At 29.7% G+C, this 24,555-nt stretch overlaps 1 protein-coding gene across 9 annotated transcripts in view; it reads right to left on the minus strand.

Moving 5' to 3' along the window:
• LOC140666700 (metabotropic glutamate receptor 8) overlaps window positions 1–24,555 on the minus strand; it is a 111,834-nt gene that overhangs the window by 15,179 nt on the left and 72,100 nt on the right. For all 9 annotated transcript variants that reach the window (XM_072894180.1, XM_072894177.1, XM_072894179.1 and 6 more), the window contains 5 exons: window positions 24,349–24,528; window positions 18,286–18,455; window positions 5,707–5,861; window positions 3,470–3,715; window positions 1,215–1,370 (listed from right to left, as the gene is read on the minus strand). In XM_072894180.1, the coding sequence (XP_072750281.1) occupies window positions 1,215–1,370; window positions 3,470–3,715; window positions 5,707–5,861; window positions 18,286–18,455; window positions 24,349–24,528 (907 nt within the window). The remainder of the gene's footprint in view (window positions 1–1,214; window positions 1,371–3,469; window positions 3,716–5,706; window positions 5,862–18,285; window positions 18,456–24,348; window positions 24,529–24,555) is intronic.

The following is a 24,555-nucleotide window of genomic DNA, read 5'->3' on the forward strand; positions in this document are numbered from 1 at the left end:
ATTACTTATATATTATTCTTTATTACATATATACTTTTATACAATTTAGTTAACACTTTCTACTTTTATGTAAACAACCTGGTATTTACGTCTCCAAGTTAAAGCTGTGCTGAGAAAATATTGGCTGGAGATTAAGCAAAGAATATACATTACTGTTATATTAGTTTTTGATGTATTCTGCAGTTTACTTTGAAGATTAATCTCCATTTATATTGCTAATATTGATAAATGAGCATTCCCTCTCTATTTTGAGATCAGATATTTTAATTATTAATATAAACTGTAGGAAATCTTGAGAGCGAGAAAGAGAAAGAGTAAAGAGTGAGAGAGACGGAGTGAGAGAGAAAAAGTTAATGCGTTGAGGATTGGAAGTGAACAAAGACGTAATAACGCAGGATTAAAAGATGAATCAATGGCGTTATGAAAATATTGGAAAAGTTACGGGAGGAAAAAAGTTTTACGCGATAATCGTTACGATAAATCTTGCCTGACACGCGATCATGGAATGGATGGTCAGGATAATCGCATTGCCACTTGATAGTGCGCCGTAACGAGGGACAGTCTTAATTGTATCACAGTACACCAACGTGAAAGTGTTACGTGCCATGAAATCGGGGAAAGTGTTTTAATTGCAATATCGATGGGGCGTCGAGATTGCCACCCTCTGACGTCACTGATAGATCGCTTTATACATACATGGGGAATGACGCAGTCGCAGCTCGGCACACATAGAATTCTCGCAAATACAATTGATTGATTTGTTTGAGTCTCTTAATTTAACGGCCTTTTTTGCATTCGAGACACGCAACGCTAACAAATATTTGACCAATTAATCGATACTGTAACACATAAAAAAAAAAAAAAACGCTAATATACGCGCGCAAGATACATTCAGTTGTTTAAATACACGCAGATGTTATGTAATTAAAGATATAACTTAATATAAGTAAAATTGTATATATTATCGCATATCTCATTTTATAATGATGTGTATAATTTAATTAGATTTGAATAATTTAAATGTTTTTAGCTACTTTTGTAAATGAAGTATTAAAAATTACTGAGTTTATCAGAAACCTGAATAATATGATATAATATGTATAATATTCTAGTAAAATAAGATAAGAATTATCGAGAGGAAAAAAAAAATTCCTTCAAATTAAAAATATATTGGTAGATTAAAAATTATTTAAAGAAAATTTGACGTAACTCACCAATGAAACTAACATTGCGAATATGTTGGAGAAGTCGCGGACCGTCCGGTGCTGGTGAAATAGCCTCACAAAGATAATGCGAGGTACCCAGATTATTTACACATTCTTCCTCGATGACATTATGAACACCGTGTGCCATGGCGTAAACCGCATCCACTAAAAATGATTTAAAAAATTCTGGTTTCACATAGAGCAATTCTTTAGCAAATGCATACTATTTATGTATCTGATTTATACATTATGTATAAAAGATTTTAAATAAGAAATTAAATAAATAGATATCATGTACTGTAAGGATATATATAATTTTATTAAATTTGAATATTGAATTTGAATTATATTTAAATTTTAAATATTTTTGACAATTTTTGTAAATAATTCAAAGTATTAAAAATTGCTGAGTTTAATCATGAAATCTGAGGAAATGTGATAATTTAAGATCCTAGTAAAATAAGAAATAATTCTCGAGGAAAAAAGAATATCTAAAAACAAAGAGAGAATCCTTTTTCGATAAATATTAATAATAATAATAAGAGCCTTTATATCACTGCATGTAACTACTGAATATTTTTATTCCATCTCACGATATTAATTCATTAAAAGCTCGTAATAAAATATAATTCCAATTTTTCTTCAATTTATCAAACATACTTCGCTCAATCGAACAAGTTTTATTGCTTCAATCTAATCAATCTCAAAGATTTCTGTTTTCTATTGTATACAATGGCAAGCTATTATTTATTTATTCAGGGATAAAGAGAATGCCTTGCTCTCTGAAGATGGAAGCATAAATTGTTGCTCGCGAAAATAATGCCTCGGGCGTAATTAATAAGATGATTTACAAGATTTATCTATCATTGATGCACTCAATTGTGCAGAATTTCCAATCGTTTCAAAAAGACCTCGTTATTTATCTCTAAAAGAATGAAATAAAAAAAGTAGAGAAAAGAAGAAAAAGCGAGAGAGACAGAAAGAGAAAAAGCCGATATAAGTGATCTAGGTAAACGTTGATCTTGCACAACTTTTCATGCGCCATCACACGGTGGCGGTGCACCGGACGTATTTGTTAACGCAAAAACTATAGCGGAGGAAAATTGCTTTTCTCAACTCGCGTCGCTGTTCCTCTGTTTTCTCCTGTCGCGGCTTCGCGAAAGTTTGTCATGAAAGTTTGTCCTGCCTGCATCGGAAACATGCAATCTAATCATCACGAACTGTAGTCAGCTGCGACATAATTGCAAACATTGGCAAATACTTACAGATAAATAAAAAAAAAAATATATATATATATAGTATATATAAAGAAATCTGAAATTAATATTTATATTTATATTTTTCAAAATTCTACGTTTCGTGAATAAGGAAATATAGATATTACTAGAATCACGTCAATTATCACGTGTACATAGTGCAGAATGAAGTGGATAATTTATAAAATAAGAGACCTCGCAGTTACGTCCTGATAAGAGGAAATCGCGCGGTAAATAATCGATTGAGATGACACGCAGTTATCTCACCGAATGACGTAAGTCTCGTCATATATTGTTGGAATTACGGTCGCACAGAGGCAGTCAAGTTTTTCCCGTTTCTGTTTTTGGGCTAGAAAAATGGTCGAAGAGTGACGAAAAGTTGGAGAGTTGCCGAGAATGCTTCTCTTCCTTTCACTCTTCCTCCGGTTCGATAGCTATCTTTCCGCTCGTCTTACTTCTCGCCCTACCTTTCGCACTAATCTTTTCTTTCGCACTTTGGGATATAAACGATCGTGAGTGTTCCCTCTCGCGCACAATTTGCGCTTTCCGTAATTAATTAACTGCCATGACACGAAAGAGAACAGTTTATCTATAACACATTCTCTTTTATCAATTTGGAATGATAAAATTGATGGGATAATTTAATCATACAATCAAATAATATGATAAGTCGAAAAGTTAAATTAAATTTTTAATAAAAATTAATAGCGAATAAAATTATTTCCAAACATTAGAATAGTAAATTCCAGTTCAAATAATGAGTTATCTTATTTTAGAAAAAAAATTTAATTAAAAATTTATCGTGTTAGTTGATACGTGAATTTCGATCATTATAGATTTGCGAAACTAGAAGGTATAATGCTAAAAGGCAATTTTCAATTGCTATCGAAATAAATCATAGCTGCCATCACATTCATTTTTCTTACAATTTTCTGTATGACATAAAAATGAAACAGATGATTCTCTCTCGAAAAGTATAAATGACGGTAAGAAAATTCTATACGTTACCGACAAAAGGCACCAAACCCTCCTGTTCGTAATCGACGAGGATCTCTTCGCCGGTGCAGCGCGTCACGTCGCTCGATGCATTCACGTTGAAAGTACATTTGTGATGCTGCGACCAGAACTCCTGGAACCAGATATTCCGACAATTCACTATCTTCCCCGACAATTTATGAGGGACATTGTTCTCTGACTGTCCGCGACACTCGTCGCCCAATCTTGGCCGCAAGTTCAAAAAGTAGTCGTCGAAACCTACAACAGAATCGAATCATACTTGTTACAGTCGAATCGTTCAATAGCTTCGATGCATTATGCTTTTTCGTTGGAAAAATCTTTCGACGTGATAAAATTGAAATACATAAGAACACTTCATTCGAGAAAGTTAACTTTATTGAATTTTAAACTTTGAACTTCTTATAGTGTGTCTGTGAGGCATACATAACAAGATATTTGATTATATACATTCAAGAACTTTCTAAATTTTTAAATCCATTAGTTTATAACATCTAAATTTTTGTTAGTAATAATCTAAATATATTAAGATTTCAGTTAATTTTATCATTTATTTATTTTCTATTTTATTATTATTCATTATTGTTTCGATCAAAAGTAGATTTGCAAAATCTAATTAAATGAGAAAATATTGGTAAATACTTCAGAAAATTATATAAATTAAAATCCGATGACAAAGCAATCGCAAAAATTGTATTCTTTGTATCTCACCACATTTGTTTTTTCAAATCTGATAATTTATAGAATTAATGAACATTTCATTTTTTTTGATACTCGAAAGACTAATTTCTGATAATTTGGGCCGACTAACGACAGTTCGACACTCCTGTTAATTACTTGGTACGAAACGAAAGTGCCGCTTGTTGCGTTTATTTTTTCGATCTGCAATTACATATATGTACGTATAACATACACAGATAACATTGCTAATGATGAGTCGTGGGTGATGCGACATAATCGGTGGCGCAAAATATTACTCACTTGTCGTGCAAGATTAATGAACATCAAGTCAAAGTAGAAACAATATCGCTACACAATGGCAACTAAGTTACATAATAAGCAACTCCGATAACAAGGAAACTCAATTATGGCACGATAAAGCGAATCAGATGTTAAGAACCAAAAGAGTTAATAAAATTAAACACTTTAAGTACTTTGAATATATATGTATATACATATAATGTAAAGTCAAACAAATTAAATAAATTTAACATTTTAATTAAATGAATTTTTTATATTAGAAGAATTTTTATTGGTTTTATTATAAATTTACAAACTTTTAAAATTTAAGTATTTTATTATAAAGATTTTATTTCTTTAAAAAAAGCTTCAAAATTTTATTTTACTTTCTACTCCACTAAAAACGAGATATCAGTTTTATTCTAATAAACAAATGCTAAAAGAACGAAATAAATGCACACTTTTTTCGAAAGTTATTAGATCATTCTTGTCGGAAAGATCATTATTACTATGAAAACAGCTTTTTTACGTTTTTTACGTTTTATGCGATATAATGACATTGACATATGAAAGCTTTCGTGTATATACATTTTTCATGCCGTTATTTGATACGCGCGTTTCCTTTTGTATCAGAATATTCGGTATTCTTAAAGCTCAGACTCTGACGAGCACGTGTTTTCTGGAATAAAGGAATCGAACTGATACGACTATCAAAAAATCAGCTATATCATGTATCTCTTAGCAAATTTATGTATAATAAAATATATCAGGATTCTTCAATATTTGCGACTCGTTGATAAAATACAAATTATAGAATGCGTATAAGTAATAGTATTAAAATATTATTCTCAAGATAAACCATTTTTTAGAGAAATATTATATACCAATTAACGCAAATTTTTAATTTGGCTGCAAAGATTGAATCCCTCTCTCTCTCTCTCTCTCTCTCTCTCTCTCTCTCTCTCTCTCTCTCTCTCTCCCTCTCTTTATAAAATTGTTAATCGTAAATTTTTTTTATCTTTATTTATTTTATATATAATGCAGTTTATTTAATTTATTTTTTTCATTAAGCTTACTCCTATTTACTTCTTATCATTCTTATTATATTTACACATTTCTTCTAGTTTAATATCTTACTTTATATACGAAAACGATCAATTTCAACTCTTATTACTTTGTTTGCTCCTGATTCAGAGGAAACTTGAGGTAAACATTCTCTTAATTAATCCGATTACAATAGGGTCACACGAGCATAGCAAGGAGTCCTTTACCTTTGAGAGCGTTTCTATAGGGCAGGATGGTGATGGCACCTTCCGCCGCGAACTCTTGATCTCGGACGGGATGAACTTTAGCGCCCCACGAATCGCTACCCACCCACATGAAATGGCCCGTGCGATTGGCCCTTACCGTTGCCTGAAGCAGCTTCCTGCAACGAGATAAGCCGAGCGATAAGGATGAATTATGAGCAATGATGATCCCAACTAACATTAACTCGCGACATGTACAATAGAGATTTGGTAAGACTTGCAATCAGTTGCTACAAATCATCATGTCACTATTATAATTAAACATTCTTGTTTTCCTTTCTTTTATCGTGCTTGTAATATTATTAACATTTTCCGTAAATAACGAGAGATGTAGCATTTATATTTTTTATTGTTATAATATAATATTTTAGAGTGGAAAAGTGTCTTAAATTTGTGATATCACATATATCGCATCTAATTAATAAATAATATCTTTGGATTTATAAAAAAATACGTATATAATCAATATATTAAAAAAAAGAGAGAGATGCTCAGTTGCATAATTGTTGTTTTGATATTGATTGTAGCTTTAAAATCTCAGTCTAGTTTATGTTAAATTTAAATTATAACATATATTATCAATAATTAGGCAGACCACACATTAATTTATTATTAGCAACATTAGGCAATATTTAAAAAACAGAGAGATACTCAGTGGCATAATTGTTGTTTCGATATTGATTGTAGCTTTATAATCTCAGTCTAGTTAAATTTATGTTAAATTTAAATTATAACATATATTATTAATAATTAGGCAGAGCACACATTAATTTATTATTAGCAACATTAGGCAAATTTATTAAAATATGTATAAATCCAAAGGTTGAGTTATACTACTTGTTTATACTGCTAGACTTATACTACTGATGGAACTGATAGAATTGAGTTATATCCCTTGGAATGGCTTCTGCATTTTATTGACTTATACTACTGAAAATGTCCCAAGAATCGTTGACTTTCACTACTTTATGACAAATTTATAGAAAAGCTAACATTTGATATTACTACAATATATTGTGTAAATAAAAATGAATTTTAAACATAATACTCAATCAACTTAATATTATTAAATAAAATAATTAATTTAATTAATGAATGATTTAATTAATAAACAAATTTTATCACCTGTGTAATTTAATTACTCATAAAAAAATAATAATCATCATTATCTGATTTATTTTAAGCAGTTAACATCTCTTTGTAATGTAAAATTGTAAAATGTAAAAAAAAAAGAAATTTCTTCCAAATTTCTCAATAATATTTTTATATTATTATATTAATTACTAAGTTATTTGGATTTGATACAATCTTAACAACATATATAGCAACTTTATAATATAGTAACTTTTCTTGTTAAAATTATAATGCTATAATTAAAAAAAGAGTATCATGAAGTTAATGCATAAACGTGTGACAATAAAATAATTGTTCGTTTCTTTTCAAGAAACCGATAAGATCAACTGGTCAATGTTCGATCTGATCGTGTCGATTATAGCAATAAGAAACTCGTAGAAAGGACGATTCCTATACATTACAACGCTATACACGAGTTCCTATATATTACAACGCTAAGCTTAAGTTCTGCAGGGAACCGCGATGGGATTCAATCGCATTAATCCGGAAAGATATCGACGGGGAAGTGCAGGAAAGAAGCACCGTTAGCGAGCCACAGATCAATATCAACTTATCACTTCATGGAAATCGAATCGGTAATGGCTTTTCTCCTATGTCGGAAAATTTCGCTCCAGAAGTCAATTATATGCCTCTCGAGGATCAAGCTGAGGCTCGTAAACAACCGGACGACATCGCGCTTGATGGAATCGGATGATAGACTTGCAACAGAATCTTGCATTATTTCCATAATACCCATGCGTATCCGGAAATATAGCATCGCTATTTCCATTTGTTTGCATCGGTGACCTGCACTTTTCTTTTTCCTTTTTCTGAAACTTCCTTTCTCGCTTTACTATGCTCATTTCAGTTATTGGAGTGTTTCTCAGACGTGTCAAATGTTGCATACAGAATGCGGTGCAATATCACCGAAGCATTCGCTTGTCGATATTACTTTCTTATCGATTCGGATCTTTTAAAAAAAAATTGTTAACGAAAAATATAAATTAATTTTAACTATTTTTAATTTATAATAAATAAGATTTTTAAATTTGATAAATAATTAAAAAAAATACGTGTCAATTTTAAATTATTACAAACAGTGTAAAGATTTTGGAAAAAAATATATATGTATTTCTTATAAGAATATAATGACAATTTTATAGGCGTTATATAAAACGTATACAAGTCAAATCTATACAGAAAATAAGAGGAATTATGTTTAGATTGAACATAACTAAATAAATTTAATAAACAATTACAATTGGCAATTTTTAAAAATCTCTTTCTCTATTTATACTTCATATTTAAGATTAAATATAAAATATGATTGTAATTTCGGGTTTAATTTATCTTAAATGAAGATCACACATACAATGTTATTTCGCTGCTAAGGGCGAAATTCACCATTAAATTTATGATAGGAATACGAATTTTAGTCTGCACACAATTAAGCTGTATGTATAATACTGCTGAAAACTAGATCTGGTTGATTTAGTGCTATATGGGTAGTTAGGTAGCAGTGGTTAATATTTCACGGCTTAATTACAACAGTTTCTCCAAATTGCTTGGAGAAAAACTTTTCATCTAGAAAATATTTTAAGATATTATACAAAACGAATAGACCGCATTTGAGCGAAAATCCGATTAGGTCTTATTTTTATTTCAAACTTAAGTCAATTATATTAAAGCAGAACTGTTATTAAAAATGTTCATCTTTTCTAGATATGATCAATCACAAATAAAATTATTTAATATCTATTTCAATCTATAAATAATTAAATATAATGGAACAATATTTATGCAGCTAGTAAAAACAGGATTAATTAAAAGCTACATTTGGAATTCTTTCTAATTAAAATTCTAGACTAATCTTAAGCCCTGTGTCGTATCTGTGTCTTTCGTGTCACGTATATAAATGTACGCGAGGATGTTGCGTGGAGATATTTAAATTTTTAATTTAGGTCGCACCACACGTCTTCCTCTCTTCGGTATTCCTACTTTCCTTTACTATGAGCTTTGTCACGCATAAGCCCCTTTTCAACTTGCGCCCTGATTCTACGTAAGAAGATTAGCTGTCGGAAAAAGTAACCAAAAATCTCTTTCAGCTAGCTATACTATAGAAAATAACATTGCATTGGAATAGAGTTGAACTAAAGGGTCCAATCAAACAACTTTCTCGTATTGCAAGAAACCGAAATGCGATCGCGCGCAAACTTTTCTGATCCCCTGCCCAATCCAATCAATGTCATAGTCGAGTTACTTGATTTATACTGCTGCTTTTGCACACAAGGAATTTGATATATTTGAACAATCAACGCCAATTTATAGCTCCGTAATGTAAGAAGAAAAATGTAATGCATTTAGATATACATACATATCATATTTCAACGATTTAATATGTCATGGAAAATATCAGTCTCAATATAATAAATAAAGTTTCTTTTAGTAAAATTTTAGTAAATTTATTAATCAAATTAATTTCTTAAAATTGCTCTGTTATATTTTATTATCCAGATTTAGATTTAAAAGATTCCTTATCTACAAATAAGTAGATATTTTCTTTTCAGATTATCAAAACTATGTATGTGTGGATATTTTTATATTATGTCTCGGACAATACCGTTTGTTTCAAAAATATTGAAGTAACTTATGAAAGTTGGCGACATGTCATAGAATAAAGTGAAGTGCAAAGGTATGGGGGCAGTCAAGCAATCGATCTTACGACGAAATATCGAAGTCTTTCCTATTGCTACTAGCAATTTAACTATTCACTTTGTCTTCTGTCCGATAAAGGATAAAGAACGAAAGCGAGCAGTTGTAACTAAACCTTCCTATCTCTATTCGATCGAAAGTTTGACTAGTTTCAAACGGATTGCAGGAAATATAAGTCGAATTACACTATCGATAACAAATTGGAAATAACTTCCTGGAGATTCAAATTACATCCAAAATTTTCAGAACGCGCCGCTCGTATACATCATATAATTAAACTCAGATAGATGTAACATGAATAATAATAAGATAAAATTTTATACGAACCAATATACGTACTTTTTAAAGTAATTAAAAAGTTAAAACATAGATGTAAATAAAAAAAGAGAAACACGAAGATAATTCTAGAATATCTTCTCTATATTATATCCATAATATTATGATATTTTTTTACGAGAATTTAAATATAGAGAAAGTAAAATAAACAAATCTTTAATTAAGAGTAACTTTGCTTAACTACAGGTTGATAAGCAAAAATAAAATTCCAATAAAATTCTTTCTTCACGAAATCATGTCTAATAATAGAAACTTTCTTTTGATCTGAGTCTTTTTTTGGAGAGTCACCTATGACCCCAATTAAAAAGCCGTTCTTTTATGGCGTTAAATTACCGTAATAAAAAAAAAAAAAACCTTTAAAGAGTAAACAACATACCTACTCTATAGATAGGATTGCCAGGAATAACGCGGCTTATGTTAAAAAATACTAAATTTTTCTAAAGTCGATGCCGATATTTCTTTTGAGTTTTTGGAGCCTCGCCAAAAATTGCGTCAACGTCGTAGAAGCGACGTCGACCGATGGCACGACTTCAAGGTATATCCATACTAGGTGGTTGTTCGATAATGTATCGTTTCCTCTTGAATACACAATAAAACCCTGCCGCTTTAAATAGACAGCCGCGCGCTTCTTTCGAGAAGGGAAAAAACTCCTGTTCGATATATCAACCGGGTGGAGGACGAGATAAATAGAGACAGAAAGGGAGAGGGAGAGGGAAACCGACTTTGCGATCCCGACTGGAAGTCTCTTTCCCTCCTCGTAGGACTACATCCGGCCAGTGAACGGAGTTCTGATCGATTAGGACAAATTTTCGCTCGAGTAATACGATGCACATGTGCAATAATGCCACGTGTCACCAAGTGAACCGTTCAGAATGAGAATGTAAGTCGGATAAATGTCACATGTATTCCAAAATAAACTATCTTTATATACACTTAAACATCTTTAAATTTATATGTTTACTTTGAATAATAGAATAATGATAATAATGATAAATCAATAAAGAAGTTATAAATAATATTTGTGAATAAACAGTATTTTTGCAAATTTATTAAGCATATCAAAATTTAAAAATATAAGCCACTTTCATTAATAATTTTAACAATCACTATAAAATGCAGTAAATTTATTAATTTAAATTTGTAAATTTTTGAATTATAAATTTATAAATTTAAAAAATACCATGGATATAGTTTCTTTTTGAAATGGATTTTCCTTCTCGTCTTTTAATACTTTCTTTCTAACATATATCGTATGAAATATAAATTATATATAGAACAAAGAAGTTATATACAGAACAAAGATATGTTATATAAAGAAGGAAATAAAAGAAAAAGAGAAGAAGTGAAAAGAGTAGTGAAAGAGAAATGGGAGATTTGATATTCCAGCAATTTCTCTAAAACTTCGAAATAGATACATATCATTAATCTTTCGCTTCATCGCTTCGTTATTTGCGGATACTAATCATGGGTTGTATGCATTCGCAAAGTTCGCGAACAAGGAAGTCTTGATGCTTAGTGTTATAATCGAAAGTTTCACACAAAGTGAAACCTCGGGCATGACACGAACTAGGTTGAAATATGTCGTCTGTGGGTCGACATGCGGAACACGTGTAAGATACGATTATCTATGTCTTGGGCCAAGCAAATGGAGAGCAATCGAGGAAGGTCGTAGATCACAGTTTCATCGAGCTTATATTACGAGGCAGAAAAAGCACGTCAGTGAGCATTTCACAAATCGCTGTCGATTCCTTCGAAATCGCTTCTTCGTGTCTCGTTTGTGAATACGTCACTCATGTAGTCGCGAAGGAGAAGAATTCTCAAAGCAATTTCGTAACATCGACATTTGCGAAAGAAACCAATAAAGTACAAAAGGAAAAGCGTCTCATATCTCACGGATAGAGAGAAAAACATGTAAAGCGATTGCCGTTAAAATGCCGACGTCTATAACAAAAATAAAAATTTGAGTCGACAAATTTACAATCTATTTGATATTTATAAATAAAGATATAATTACTTTAGTCAGAGATCTCTATTTCTCTTTTCCTTATAAAACATATTTTGAAGAAAAACTGACACTATCAATAATTTCAACAAAGTTAATAACTTCTTTATTATATATTTATAATAAAGATATTTCTATTATATCGTGTCTTGCAGACATTTATAGATGATATATGCGGAAATAAAACATTATAACACTCTTTCAGGGAGACTAGAGAGTTTCTTTTAAAAAAATAGTATCGAAAGATATATAATTTGTAAAATATTGAAGATTTTTTATAAATCAACAGTTCATTGAAATAGTTTGTTCTTTTCTCAAGGGATCAAGTGTACTTGCATTTAGAAGACACACAAGACACACACACACACACACACATCCGAAATAGTCTCTCTCCATACGGTTACTAAATCTGTACGATCCACTACAGTTTCAAAGTACTGCTTGTTACGTGTCGAGATGCTGCTTGATATGCGAATATACAATATATGTACATATTACGTACGGAGAATACCTATAATGTTTCTATATATATGCTCATAAAATACAATTTATAATAAAGTATTTCAAATTTGCTGAAAATAATAATTAAAACTCAAAATATTATTCTCAAAATAAACTCGACTTCAAATAAATAAATAAATAAAGAACATATAAAATATCATGAGCGAATCGACCTAAAAAACATATTTGATAGTAATTATCTTTTCGTATCAAGTCTTCAAGGCAAACAGGCAATTAAGTCTATTTTTACGTATTTTCAGAAGCGACGTACGCTAATCTTACGGATTTTCCAGCATTTTTCGATATTAAAGGAAAATGCGCTCCCTGAGTAATCCGTAACGAATATTATAAAAGCACACAATATATCTTTGTTCTTCCTTCTGATGTTCTCAATCCGTTCCACTTTTTCTTGATGAAAATAGCTTCCTTCGCTAGTTTCTCTGTGTCAACTGCAAGGGCCTGCACTGCGTTTTATCATAAATGTTTCTTGCATATCACGTAATCATCAAGACTTGCATTATTTCACTGTTATCGACGCTTGTGAGAAAAGCGCTCTTGCAACTGCTCGTCGCAGCTGCTCGACATTTAATACAGCGCCTGTTTCTTTGTATTCAAAGAAAGACCAGTGGGATTGCACGCTGAATATCAGGCCGTTTTGGATTTATTCCTTTTTACAGTGTAAGTGCGCACTGTGACGTTCTCAAAGTGCAAATGTTGCGGCGAAAGACGTTGGGAGTTTCCTTTCCAGATATTAAAAACATTAGAAAATTTCGCGATACTATCGTCGCGTAAAAAAGTCTCGGGAAAGTCTCGCGGAGATTAATAATAGCGTCAAGATTTAAACGAGAAAGAATGCTTTTAAATAAAAACGGAGAGAGAGAGAGAGACAGATTTAAAATAGATTTGTTATATTCCGGAATAGCAATATATTTTTGAGAAATGCAAACATTTATGCATTCATTAAATAGTCATGCTGCTTTAACAGCTAAATGAAAACAAATAAAGAAATAAATATTCAAATAAACATTCAAATAAAATAATAATAAGAATTATATATGTGTGTTAATAATTGAGAAAAATGTAAATGATAATAAAGATAACTAACTAAAGTCAATGTTTTGTATTAAATCCAACGTTTCATTTTCTTATGCAAAACTATATTAACTGTCGAGTGTTTGAGCATTTAAAACAACATATGTATTACACACATAATTCACAAAATGAGAGTAGGAAAAGTCCGGTAATGGACATCGCGTAATACCGTTATCTGTGATCGATTAAAAACCGAAACGAGAGCAGAGTTGTTATCATCTCGCCGCGGGAATAACTCGTTAACGCGCTAATTCCGTGTTTTTCGTTTCCGCTGGGGAGAAACGATGGCGTCATTTATTTCTATGCTTTTTAAAATTCTAAAACATAAAAGCACGATATAAAGTCTGTGTTACATTATTTTAAATTGCGTTTGTTAACCGTCACGAGGAGCACGCAAAAAATATTACTGCATTTCTTTTTCTTAAAGACGCGCTTTACACGCAAAATATGCAAATTCCGCGTTTCTTTATATTTAGAATTTTTTTTTAAATCGATTTGTAATTTAGCAAAAATTATACCTATTAAATATGAAAGCTAAAATAAGTAGTGAAGGATCTTTAAAAGAGTCGATAACTATAAATAACTTTTTGCAATTAATCTCAAATTATATTGTTTTATTAATGTGTGTTTAAATATTTAAGAATTGAATAAAAATGAGATTTTTCTATAGCTAGTCACTGTAAAATTTCATTTCAGGAAACTCCTAACTTTTTTTATTACATATAACTCGGAAGCTATTGGTGGTTCGCCAAAAGCGTTAAATTAGGTTTATGACCAAGACGATTGCCATAATTTTTCTTTATAGACGCAAGGTGAAATTATATCAAGCTACAAAAGGTTGCAATGTTCTCTGGAGAATTTCCAAATTCTGTTATAATAGTCGCATCTATATATAATATTTAATATATATCCCAGAAAACTTTATATATGCTTGCATTATTTGTTTATTTGATGTAATACATATGTGAAAGAATTCCAATATTGAAAATATAGTACAAAAAAAAAGACTTAAATTTCTGAATGTTTGCGTCAATGATTTATGTCTATCATCTTTAATTCTTTTCATGCTTTAAATTGCTGGCATATACAATATAATAAATATCATATTTATTTTTTTTAAATTCTTTAAAATTATGCCAATTAACTTTAAACAATATATGCTTGTGTATATACATATATATCTAACATATTAGTTTCAATATTATAATATTGCCTTATTGCTTTACATGTTGAAAATTTGACATAAAAAAGATAAAAAATAAAATAATGACATTTATGTAATTTTAATTACGGAACTAACTAAATTTATTACGATAAAGTACAAAATTTTAGAATTTTTATGCATTTATTTTTTAATTATGATAACTCTGCGATAGGATACGTTATAATTTATTAAATTTGTTCGATAAATATTAAGCGTTCGAATAATCAGGAAACTCGACTAATGAAGTTTCCGTTGGCTGAAAAAGCGGAATATTTTAGCCGGAATAATGAACATAGCATAGGAGTAAAAAGATTTTCGATGGTATAATGCAGGCTATGTTCTTTTTCTTCTCTGCACTTTCTTGCTTTAGTCGTCTATTGTTAAAGCCACTGAATCGAGCGGAGTCTGGCTATTTCAGCAGTAATATATGGCGCGAAAATGTCCGGTTGTAGTCGCGCTGCGGCGAATTTAGTATATCTTCGACAATTTCTCTCGCGTTTTGCTTGCTCTCCAATATTTGCTCAGCGTAGTAAGCCGTTTAGTACCGTCGAAGGGCTTCAACAGCCATTTGCGACATCGCGAGAAACTTTCGAATAACACTCAATGTTAAAGTACATCCTACGATCAAACAGACAACTTCCGGGTGAAGATCAAGAGTCTTCTGAGAATAAATTGCAATATTCCGTGCTACAGCAGGCTGCCGAGACCAGTCTGCCGGTTCCGGCTTTCCTCGATGACAGCTGTGATGATGAACAGCGTGATCTCCTCGGAGAGCCAAAACCGCATGTTACTTCCCGTTATGGTTATACGTGATATAGCACGAGCGTATAACACGAGCGAATGCACACCGAGAAGGCGATATTTTATATATATATATATATATATATATATATATATATATATATATATACTGTGAAGTTTATAAGATATTTCCTTATTTAAGATAAGACATAAAGATCAGAGGTTATTTCACACTGTCATTGTCATGCGAAATTAAAATGCTTGCGTTTCTTTCAAGATGTGATTATCGTGTGCTATCAATTTCTTTCCTCCCCCCAACAAAAATTTCTATTAAATTCCTTTAGTTTTTATTAATTATACGCTTAATGAACCATGAGCGCAATGCTGGTATAAATGATCAATAAGAAGATCAGTTTTTTTTGCAAAACATTTAATTATTTTTGCGTGGTATAAAACTTTTTAAACGGATCTTTTTGCAATTTTCCTTTTTTTTTCAGTATAGGAAAAAGAATTATAAAGTATATTTTCGTAAATTGCATCACAAATAATTTAAAAAATTTTTTTGTTTCTTGAATTAAAGAGAAGTTAATATTCCTGAATCTAATATTGTTCCGCTGAGCGGTTCAATTAATTCCAAATATAAATAGAATATTAAAAAAAAAATGAAAGTCGTCTTACGATAATAGAAGAACGTTTTTCTTGCAATAAAATTTTGTAATGCAAATATTGGTATTCTTACATAATATCGCATATCGTAATGGCACCCATTATTATTCGCATAACTATCATTTAATAATTATAACACACACTTACATTTGCAAATTGTGTCCGCGCTCGTCAAGCTTCGATATAATTACGATTAACAATTATATATTACTTTAGCTCGCAATGGCTTCTATAACAAATGGTTTTCCATTGGGATTTGAAAGCTCATATGAGATTTCGAATGAAATGCGATATGCATGTGTGCACGAATATCAAGCACATATTCTATTGCAATATTTTGCTATCGATGTATAAATGATTAATAATGTTGTTTTCCTGAAATCTCTCGTCTTCGATGATTAATTTTATGCTGGATCGTTTTATTCCATTGCGGTAATTATTAATTGCAAGAGAATGAGAAACACAAAAGTGATACAAAACTAATAATATTCATTGAACTTGTATAATATTTAAGCGTATATGAATGTGTAAATTAATCTATTTAATTAAATGAGCATATAATTTTATTAAATAATATTATATATTATGTATTATTAATATACAATATTAATAAAACATTGTAAAACTAATTGCATTGTTTCAGAACCCGAGAAAAAATAACTTATATAAGAAGATTATACGTATATACATGGTCAAAAATATGATTCTTTTTGTTGCGGGAGTCATTTATCATTTTATTACTTATTTGAAATTTATGGCAAAAACTGTAGAAGATAAATTTGAAAAATGCATCTAAACAAAAATGATCAATTAACGATAACATGATATATCTTTATTTGTTAATATCAACAATATATATTTTATTCATTTATTCATTTCCTATCAGATGCAACGTAAGTGAAAATTTATTTTCAAATAATACGTTTTACTTATACAAAGTTTCTATACAAAAACCACTGGAAAAAAATATCCAAAAACATTAATGGTTTATTTCTCCACGGTTATTATCGTTCTGACTTTAATGCGGATTATTCAGCAATGGCGTTACGGCTTTTTATTGAACTATTCAAGCTCGAATTTTTCGAATTACAAACGTGCAAGCAAATCGATTGTATGTTCGTCTTCATTTACGCTGTTGCCCGTTTCTAAAAACCGAGAAATATCGACTTGATAAAGCGTGAGATTAATTGCCGCTCTGTTATCTCGTTCGCTTGGTTACGTTTCGATTCCCTCACAATTCACCAAAACGCACGTTTAAACGTTCGTTAAAAAAAAACCCAGCTCTTTATTGTTCGAACAAAGGTCTGAGAATTAAATTCTAATCTTTAGTCTTTTTCCATCTTTAACGAACAATTAAATGAACTTCCTTTTGAGCAATACTTTAGGTTAAAAAAAATTATAAAAAATGTAAAAATCTGTTTGATGTAGAAATATATATATATATATATATATGTATATTTTTTTAAAGGATAATAGTATTAAACTGCTTTGATAAGATATGGCATTTTTCATTCGTTCATCTATAAAATTTTCTCGTTGCGTAACGCAAAAGGTCTTAACATTCTTTTTATCTTCCTTTATCATTTGTCCAGTCGCATTCTATAATTATGCAAAAGACGGATAAGCTTGTCCTGTCATTCTCACAACGTTTAGCAGCCGTAATTAGCTTAGAATGTTAGACACAAACGCGATAAGAGCACGTAAATTTGAACGTGTGTCTGTTCCTAATTGCGGGCGTTGATTGGATTCGATATTGTTTCTGCTATTAGATCTTAGTGTTAAGATAATCAGAAATTATGTCTCCCTTTATCCATTTAATCGGAAATTATGTCTCCCGTTAAAATTATATATATATATGTATTACTTGCTAGATTTTGACTTAAAAATTTGAAACAAATTTTCTTAATTACTTGCGTATCGTAATTTTGTATCATTAATATTAAATTGATAAAATAATATTAATTGTTAAAAATTTATTTAATTTTTATTGATAATTTTCTTATCTATTGTTTTCGTGTAATTCAATAATTATATCAAATTTTATATTAAACGCAATTTATATGAAAGATTGTTTCTTTAATCAAAGTATTATATTTTTAAATCTAAATGCTAAAAATATACATATTTTATGTAACGACGATTGCATTTAAATGTAAGAAAAACAAATTTGCCTTACCTTATGTTATCCTCGTCGACGAATATTATAATCCCTCTGGCATTATGCTTCGAGCTCAGTCGTTCGATTATTCTATCGAAGTCCTCGGTCTTGGAATTTCTCAGGATCTTCTCACTGACTGCGACACAGATGTTGTATTCAGCCGCAAGGGCAATGAAACTGGCGATGCCCTGAAAATAGAATTTCAGCCGCAAATAAATTGTTCGTCTGCTCATCGAGAAATCGTATTCTAGCGACAACATATGACACTGTTTTCTTGGTAAACAATTGGAATACAGTAAAGAACGCTTGAGAGACGCATCTACTAACTCATATTTGCATATTCATTTAATGTTGACGGTAAATTTTCAAAATTTGCATAAAATATTGCGGCTATTGTTTGGGATACCCAAAGAAAATACATCACGATATAGCAGTAAACTATACAACAGTAAGTCCTCACTCTTCTGGAAAATTAAATTTCACATTTTTGCAGTAAAAGTTTATTCCGTAGTATTTTTATTGGAACAGCTCCATACCTTATGTTAAATAAAAATGCAAATCTTAAATCAAACTTCAAATATAAACAACAATCAATACTTGAATAATTAAATCTCGAATAAAATTTGAAACCAATCAAATTTGAGTTTTCGTAATTAGTCAACTTGATTAAGTTATAAATAATTTCAAAATAAATTTGCAGTAATTAAAAACAAATTTAATATTGTAAAATAAAGTTTTAATTAACAACTTTAATATTATATAAATGTCTATACATAATTGCTACTGTATAAGCTACAACATGATAAATATTTAGAATGAACCGCGTGCACCTGTCTCTTGTGTTTTCGCACCACTCTATATATATATATACAAATAAATACATCCACCTAGCTCATCTGTCTTCACGATACATCCGGCATTTTGTGATATATTCCTACTTGTATATGTATGTAGATGGAGAACCCGCGTAGAAAGAAAAGACGATAGAAGAATAATGCAGAATGCAACTGCAGGTGTTATGGCCGTGTTTTGCATAATAAAAATCGTCACGATTTATTATGGTATGCCAATTGATGATGTATCCATGTTTTTCTGCAATAATATTCGACTACGTTATCATGATTACATAACAGAGCAATTTCCGCAATTTTCTACCTCGAGTAATTTAAATATTTATTAATAATGACAATACCATATTCTCTCTCTGATTGAAAATACGGCGGAACATTGATTACACAAATCCCGATAATTCAAATTGCCTGTTACCAAACTCATGGTGCAATCTAGACTTTTTGAAAAGAAAGAAAAAAAAAAGAAAAAAAAATGTTTAAAAATATTTATTTATATAGTTACATTACAATTTTTCTTATATTTTACTAAATTCAATTTTTTTATTATACTATAAGAAAATAATAATATATGGCTTTTGAATTTTGTTCATTAATCCAATCAAATTAAATTTTCATGAATCAGTACATTTTTGATAAATTAATACAAATTTAATTATGTATATCTACACATATATCTATTCTTTTTCTAAAAAAGAATATTTATTTTATTATACTTTTTACATTTTAATATATTATTATATTTTTTATAAAATATTATAGATATCTTAATAATTAAGTTTTAAATAAATCTTAATTTTCCAACGTATATCATTGAATTTTTTTGACTACTATTATTCAATGTAATTATAACAAGAGTTAACACAAAGCTTCTATTTTTATGACAATACCCGGAACTAATTTTCTAGGATTAAGACTTTTCTTTATTGTCTATTGTAAGAACAACTAAATAAGAAAGAGAAAATTGGTAAGACTGCCCCAACACCCCGCTGTGGAATAAAAGGTTACAATTGTGTTAAAATAAACTCTACTTCAAACTGTACGACAAAATTGTTCCGCGGTTTATTTACTTTTACTGTCAAAATTTTTTTATTTTTAATACTTAAAAATTATTAACGAATTAACATTTTTGTCGAGAAAAATATCAAATTAAAACTTTTCAAAAAATGTAAATTTAAAATATATTCTATCAAATATATAAAAGCAATTTAGAGATAATTGTTTTAATTGTAATTTAAAGATAAAATTATATGCAATTGCAAAATTGAACAAATAAATCTAAAAAATCGAATATTTTATTATTCAAAACAAAAGATCTCGAAATAAAAAAATTAAATTATTATTGCATCAAATCTTTAAATTTTTATGTTACCGAACACAAAGACATAAAGGAGAAAAAAAATGTTAAATAGCATTCCGAGGAAATAAAGAATTCAATCAGGGAAAAAGCAATAAAAAAAATTAAAATATCTGAGATGCCAAACGGAGATGCAATACAGAGATAATGTGAATTCAATTGGTACTATAACGAAAAGAACAGCGACAATGAGAAGAACAGACAAATGACGTAGTTATCCAAGAATAATGAGAATTGCTACAACAAGAAAATGTTGCTTTATCGAACGATTTACTTAACGAGGCTCACTTCCTTTAACAATTGATCGCGATCTCGTTTTTTTTATTTCTATATATATATAATTCCGATTCTTTTTTTAGATCTCTCGGTATATTATAAGCTTCATTATGTGTATTTGTGTCTAGAAGATAATAACCTTGAGTTCTTGATGATCCAAAATTACATATGATTTTATTCTTTGTCGTCTCTTTAGTAAAATTCAGTAGTCATTTCTTTAATGTGATTTTAATTGTAATTTAAAGATAAAATTATATGCAATTGCAAAATTGAACAAATAAATCTAAAAAATCGAATATTTTATTATTCAAAACAAAAGATCTCGAAATAAAAAATTTAAATTATTATTGCATCAAATCTTTAAATTTTTATGTTACCGAACACAAAGACATAAAGGAGAAAAAAAATGTTAAATAGCATTCCGAGGAAATAAAGAATTCAACTCGTATTAGTAATTGTAAAATACGAATGTAAATCGTTGAAAGTACTTAGAAAATGCTAGTGTTGCAGAAGAATCCCATATATACCGTAGTCTCCTTTGACCGCAGTTTGTACGGCGTTTTTCGTTCCTTAATTCGTGATATAAATCGTCCCATGCATTTTATCTCGTGCCGTTATAAGGATATTAACGAAGCCACGTTCGTATAATCGCTTTAGGCGAGCTTACGCCTGAAATATGCATCGCATTTTGCAACCGCAAGTGTACTGAGAGCCTAGCATTTGGCGGAAAAAAGGGACTCATAATTTCCTTAAAAAACCAAAAGAAAGTTTTATTATCCTCTTGATCACCATCGTAATAAGATTAGATTTAAGATCAAGCCTTAAGCGTTTCACACACGTAATATATGTTTTTTTAAATCTACTTCCAAAAAACATTACATTTAAATATCTCATTATTATACAAAACTTATTATTTGTTTCATTTTATATTATAAATGTGAGAGTTCAATTTATATATGGACAAATATTTTTCAATAAAATATTTTGCATAAATTTTTGATTTTTCTTTATATTGAATATAATTATTTCCTATAATTAAAATAGATCAACATTATCGCGCGGTTTCTATATATTTATTATAGGAATCGCGCGCGCGATATTTATTCATGCGAAGTAATCGTTGGACTATTGTGATACCTGATAGAGATTAATTAGACTGATCACTGGCACTGTTTAATTACTCGGAACGTGATTACCATCATTCCGTCTGGTGTCCTTTCGAGAGCGCGCGCAGCCGGTACAATTCACGACGTCGGTAGATTTACACGTTCCAAGACGCGGAACATTCCATTGTCACGGACATAATCGTCAGGAATCGACCGTCTCGCTAGTATAATTGGGCCATAAAATCGTATCTCGATCAATATTCAAGCGAATATGAAAAATTCTTACGCGACGCTTCCTGAACATAAGAGAAATTATGGGCATTGTCAGTTGAGTTACCGCGCTCGTTAAATTATTATACCTACCCGTTCGGTTAGTAATTATACGGCAATAATACAAAACGATATTGGAATTTTAATATTAAAGAAAATTGCATCTATTCAAACCGAAATTTAAAAAAATAGGTAACAGACAGTGTAAGTAATAAATGATGAGATCGAGTAAAAGAGATTTGCGAAGATTTAAAAAGGACTGATACGATTAATACGATAAATTAATCGTTAATAATAAATTATAAATATTAGGAATGCTTAAAAAATTAAATTTTTTAAAAAATTATTAATATATTAACTTTATTATATTAAGAAATATCCAGGTTTAACGTTATATTTTAATATTTTATAAGTTATGTATTATTATAAATTAAATATGTATTACTTTAAATTAAATATTAAAATATATTCGGACTCTTTTATATATTCCAAACTTTTTCAAAATTCATAAATTTTATCATAAACTTTTATATATATATATAGTACTCAGCATAGTACTAGCATCAGATTATTGACAGAAAAGAAATAAATTAAAATTCCCATTGCATTTAATAATTTTTTCACATTTCTAATATACCTATATTTTACATAATTTCTTCTAGAAAGTTTGCAATTAAGAAACAAAAAATTCAAGGAGCACAAAGCGGGCCGACCAGAAAGTTTTGTTTCTGCAATTTTTATAAGATTGGACTGCTCTGGTAATCTCTTCACGTGGAATTTCCCGTCGCATACTAATCGACTAATTTGAGCAACGGATGGTGCTGTAATATCACGTTTTCTTGCCTGATTGCACAATTAGTTTTGTCTTCGCTTGTTAACGCGGTCGCACATATAACGATTTCATATCATAATTACCATCATTATAATAACTATTATTCAACAGCATTAACACGATTGTGCGGTGTGATCTAATGAGATAATACAATTAAGTGTTACATTGCGTTATTATAATCGATATTATGTAGATATTTTCTTTTTATTAATTTTTAGTATAATTGGATTTTAGAATTAATATATATTTAATTAATTTATATATATACATATATATATAATAAAAGCCAAAATAATATTTTATACAGATTATTTTTTAAAAATCGACGAATAATATTACTATAATTGGAAATTTTAAAACTTTGTTATAATTTAAAAATATTGAAACATGAAATACATACATGTTGCCAATAAAGACAAATTCACGTATGTGAAGTTGGCTCCTTATTATTAAAAATTAAAAAAAATCGATTAGAGTTCTGATTGCTCCCTTCTACAGTTTTCTATTCCATTTTAGAAATAATTCCGTCGTTCCGAAATAAAGTTCCGAAAATGGCATTTGAAAGTACGAAGGGTCAACTTTACATTTTTCGCAACTTTGAAACGGTATAACTTTTTTATTATCAACTTTAGAGTTTTAATTATTAAGGATAATTGTTAGAACTTTTTGGGGGCCATCAGAATTCTCAACAGAATTATCGATTTCCGACAAAAATTTTCACCCCTGTTGAACTTAAAATTAGAAAATTTCCGAAATCAAAACTTCGACCAGCAAGTGTCAAAAAAAGAAAAGCGAGGATTTTTTATTTCGCGTTATATTAGCTCTTCGAGTGTTAATTGTGAATTGTCGACAAAACTGTCGGTTATCAAGAAAAATTTTCACCTCGATAAGACGAATACTTAAAGTCTTATAGAGGGACAATCAGAACCCTAATCACTTTTTTTAATTTTTCATAATAAGAGGCTAATTTCACATATGTGACAAATTCATATTTTCCTTTTACAAATTTTATACACTACGATATTTAATAGATAATTATCGACGAATTATCAAAAGAATGTTTGTAGTTAAATACAATAACATTTTTATAATTGTTGCATATTATTAGAACAAGAATACGTTTTCTTTGCTAAATGTTTAGAAAATGTAATAATAATAATTTTTAAGAATATCTTATAATACATTAAAAAAAATACCGTTCTAAAATTATTGTTCCAAAAGAGAACAAAGTTTTAATACAAATTTAATTAATTTGTTAAATACGACAGGGAACTTCGCAATAACTTATATCTTGCCTATTTTTGAATTGAATTTACGTATATGTTGACTTTTTTTAATATGTATAATTTACGTATAATGTGTTGACTTTTTCAATTTAAATTCAGCACTCACCTTCTCGCCATATTCGCCTTCCACTGCAACCGTAGAAACATATTTCCATCCGAGTAGATGGATGACCTCGACGATCGCCTGTGCTTGAAAATTGTCAGGTGGTACCACTCTACTAAAGTACTCAAATCGACTTTTATCCGAAAGTTCTGTGCTGGTGGATGCGTAACTTATTTGCGGTATCTGCAATCATATAGGTAGCAATGTAAT

This window comes from Anoplolepis gracilipes, chromosome 6 (genome assembly GCF_047496725.1).
Source record: "Anoplolepis gracilipes chromosome 6, ASM4749672v1, whole genome shotgun sequence".
Lineage (NCBI taxonomy): Eukaryota > Metazoa > Arthropoda > Insecta > Hymenoptera > Formicidae > Anoplolepis > Anoplolepis gracilipes.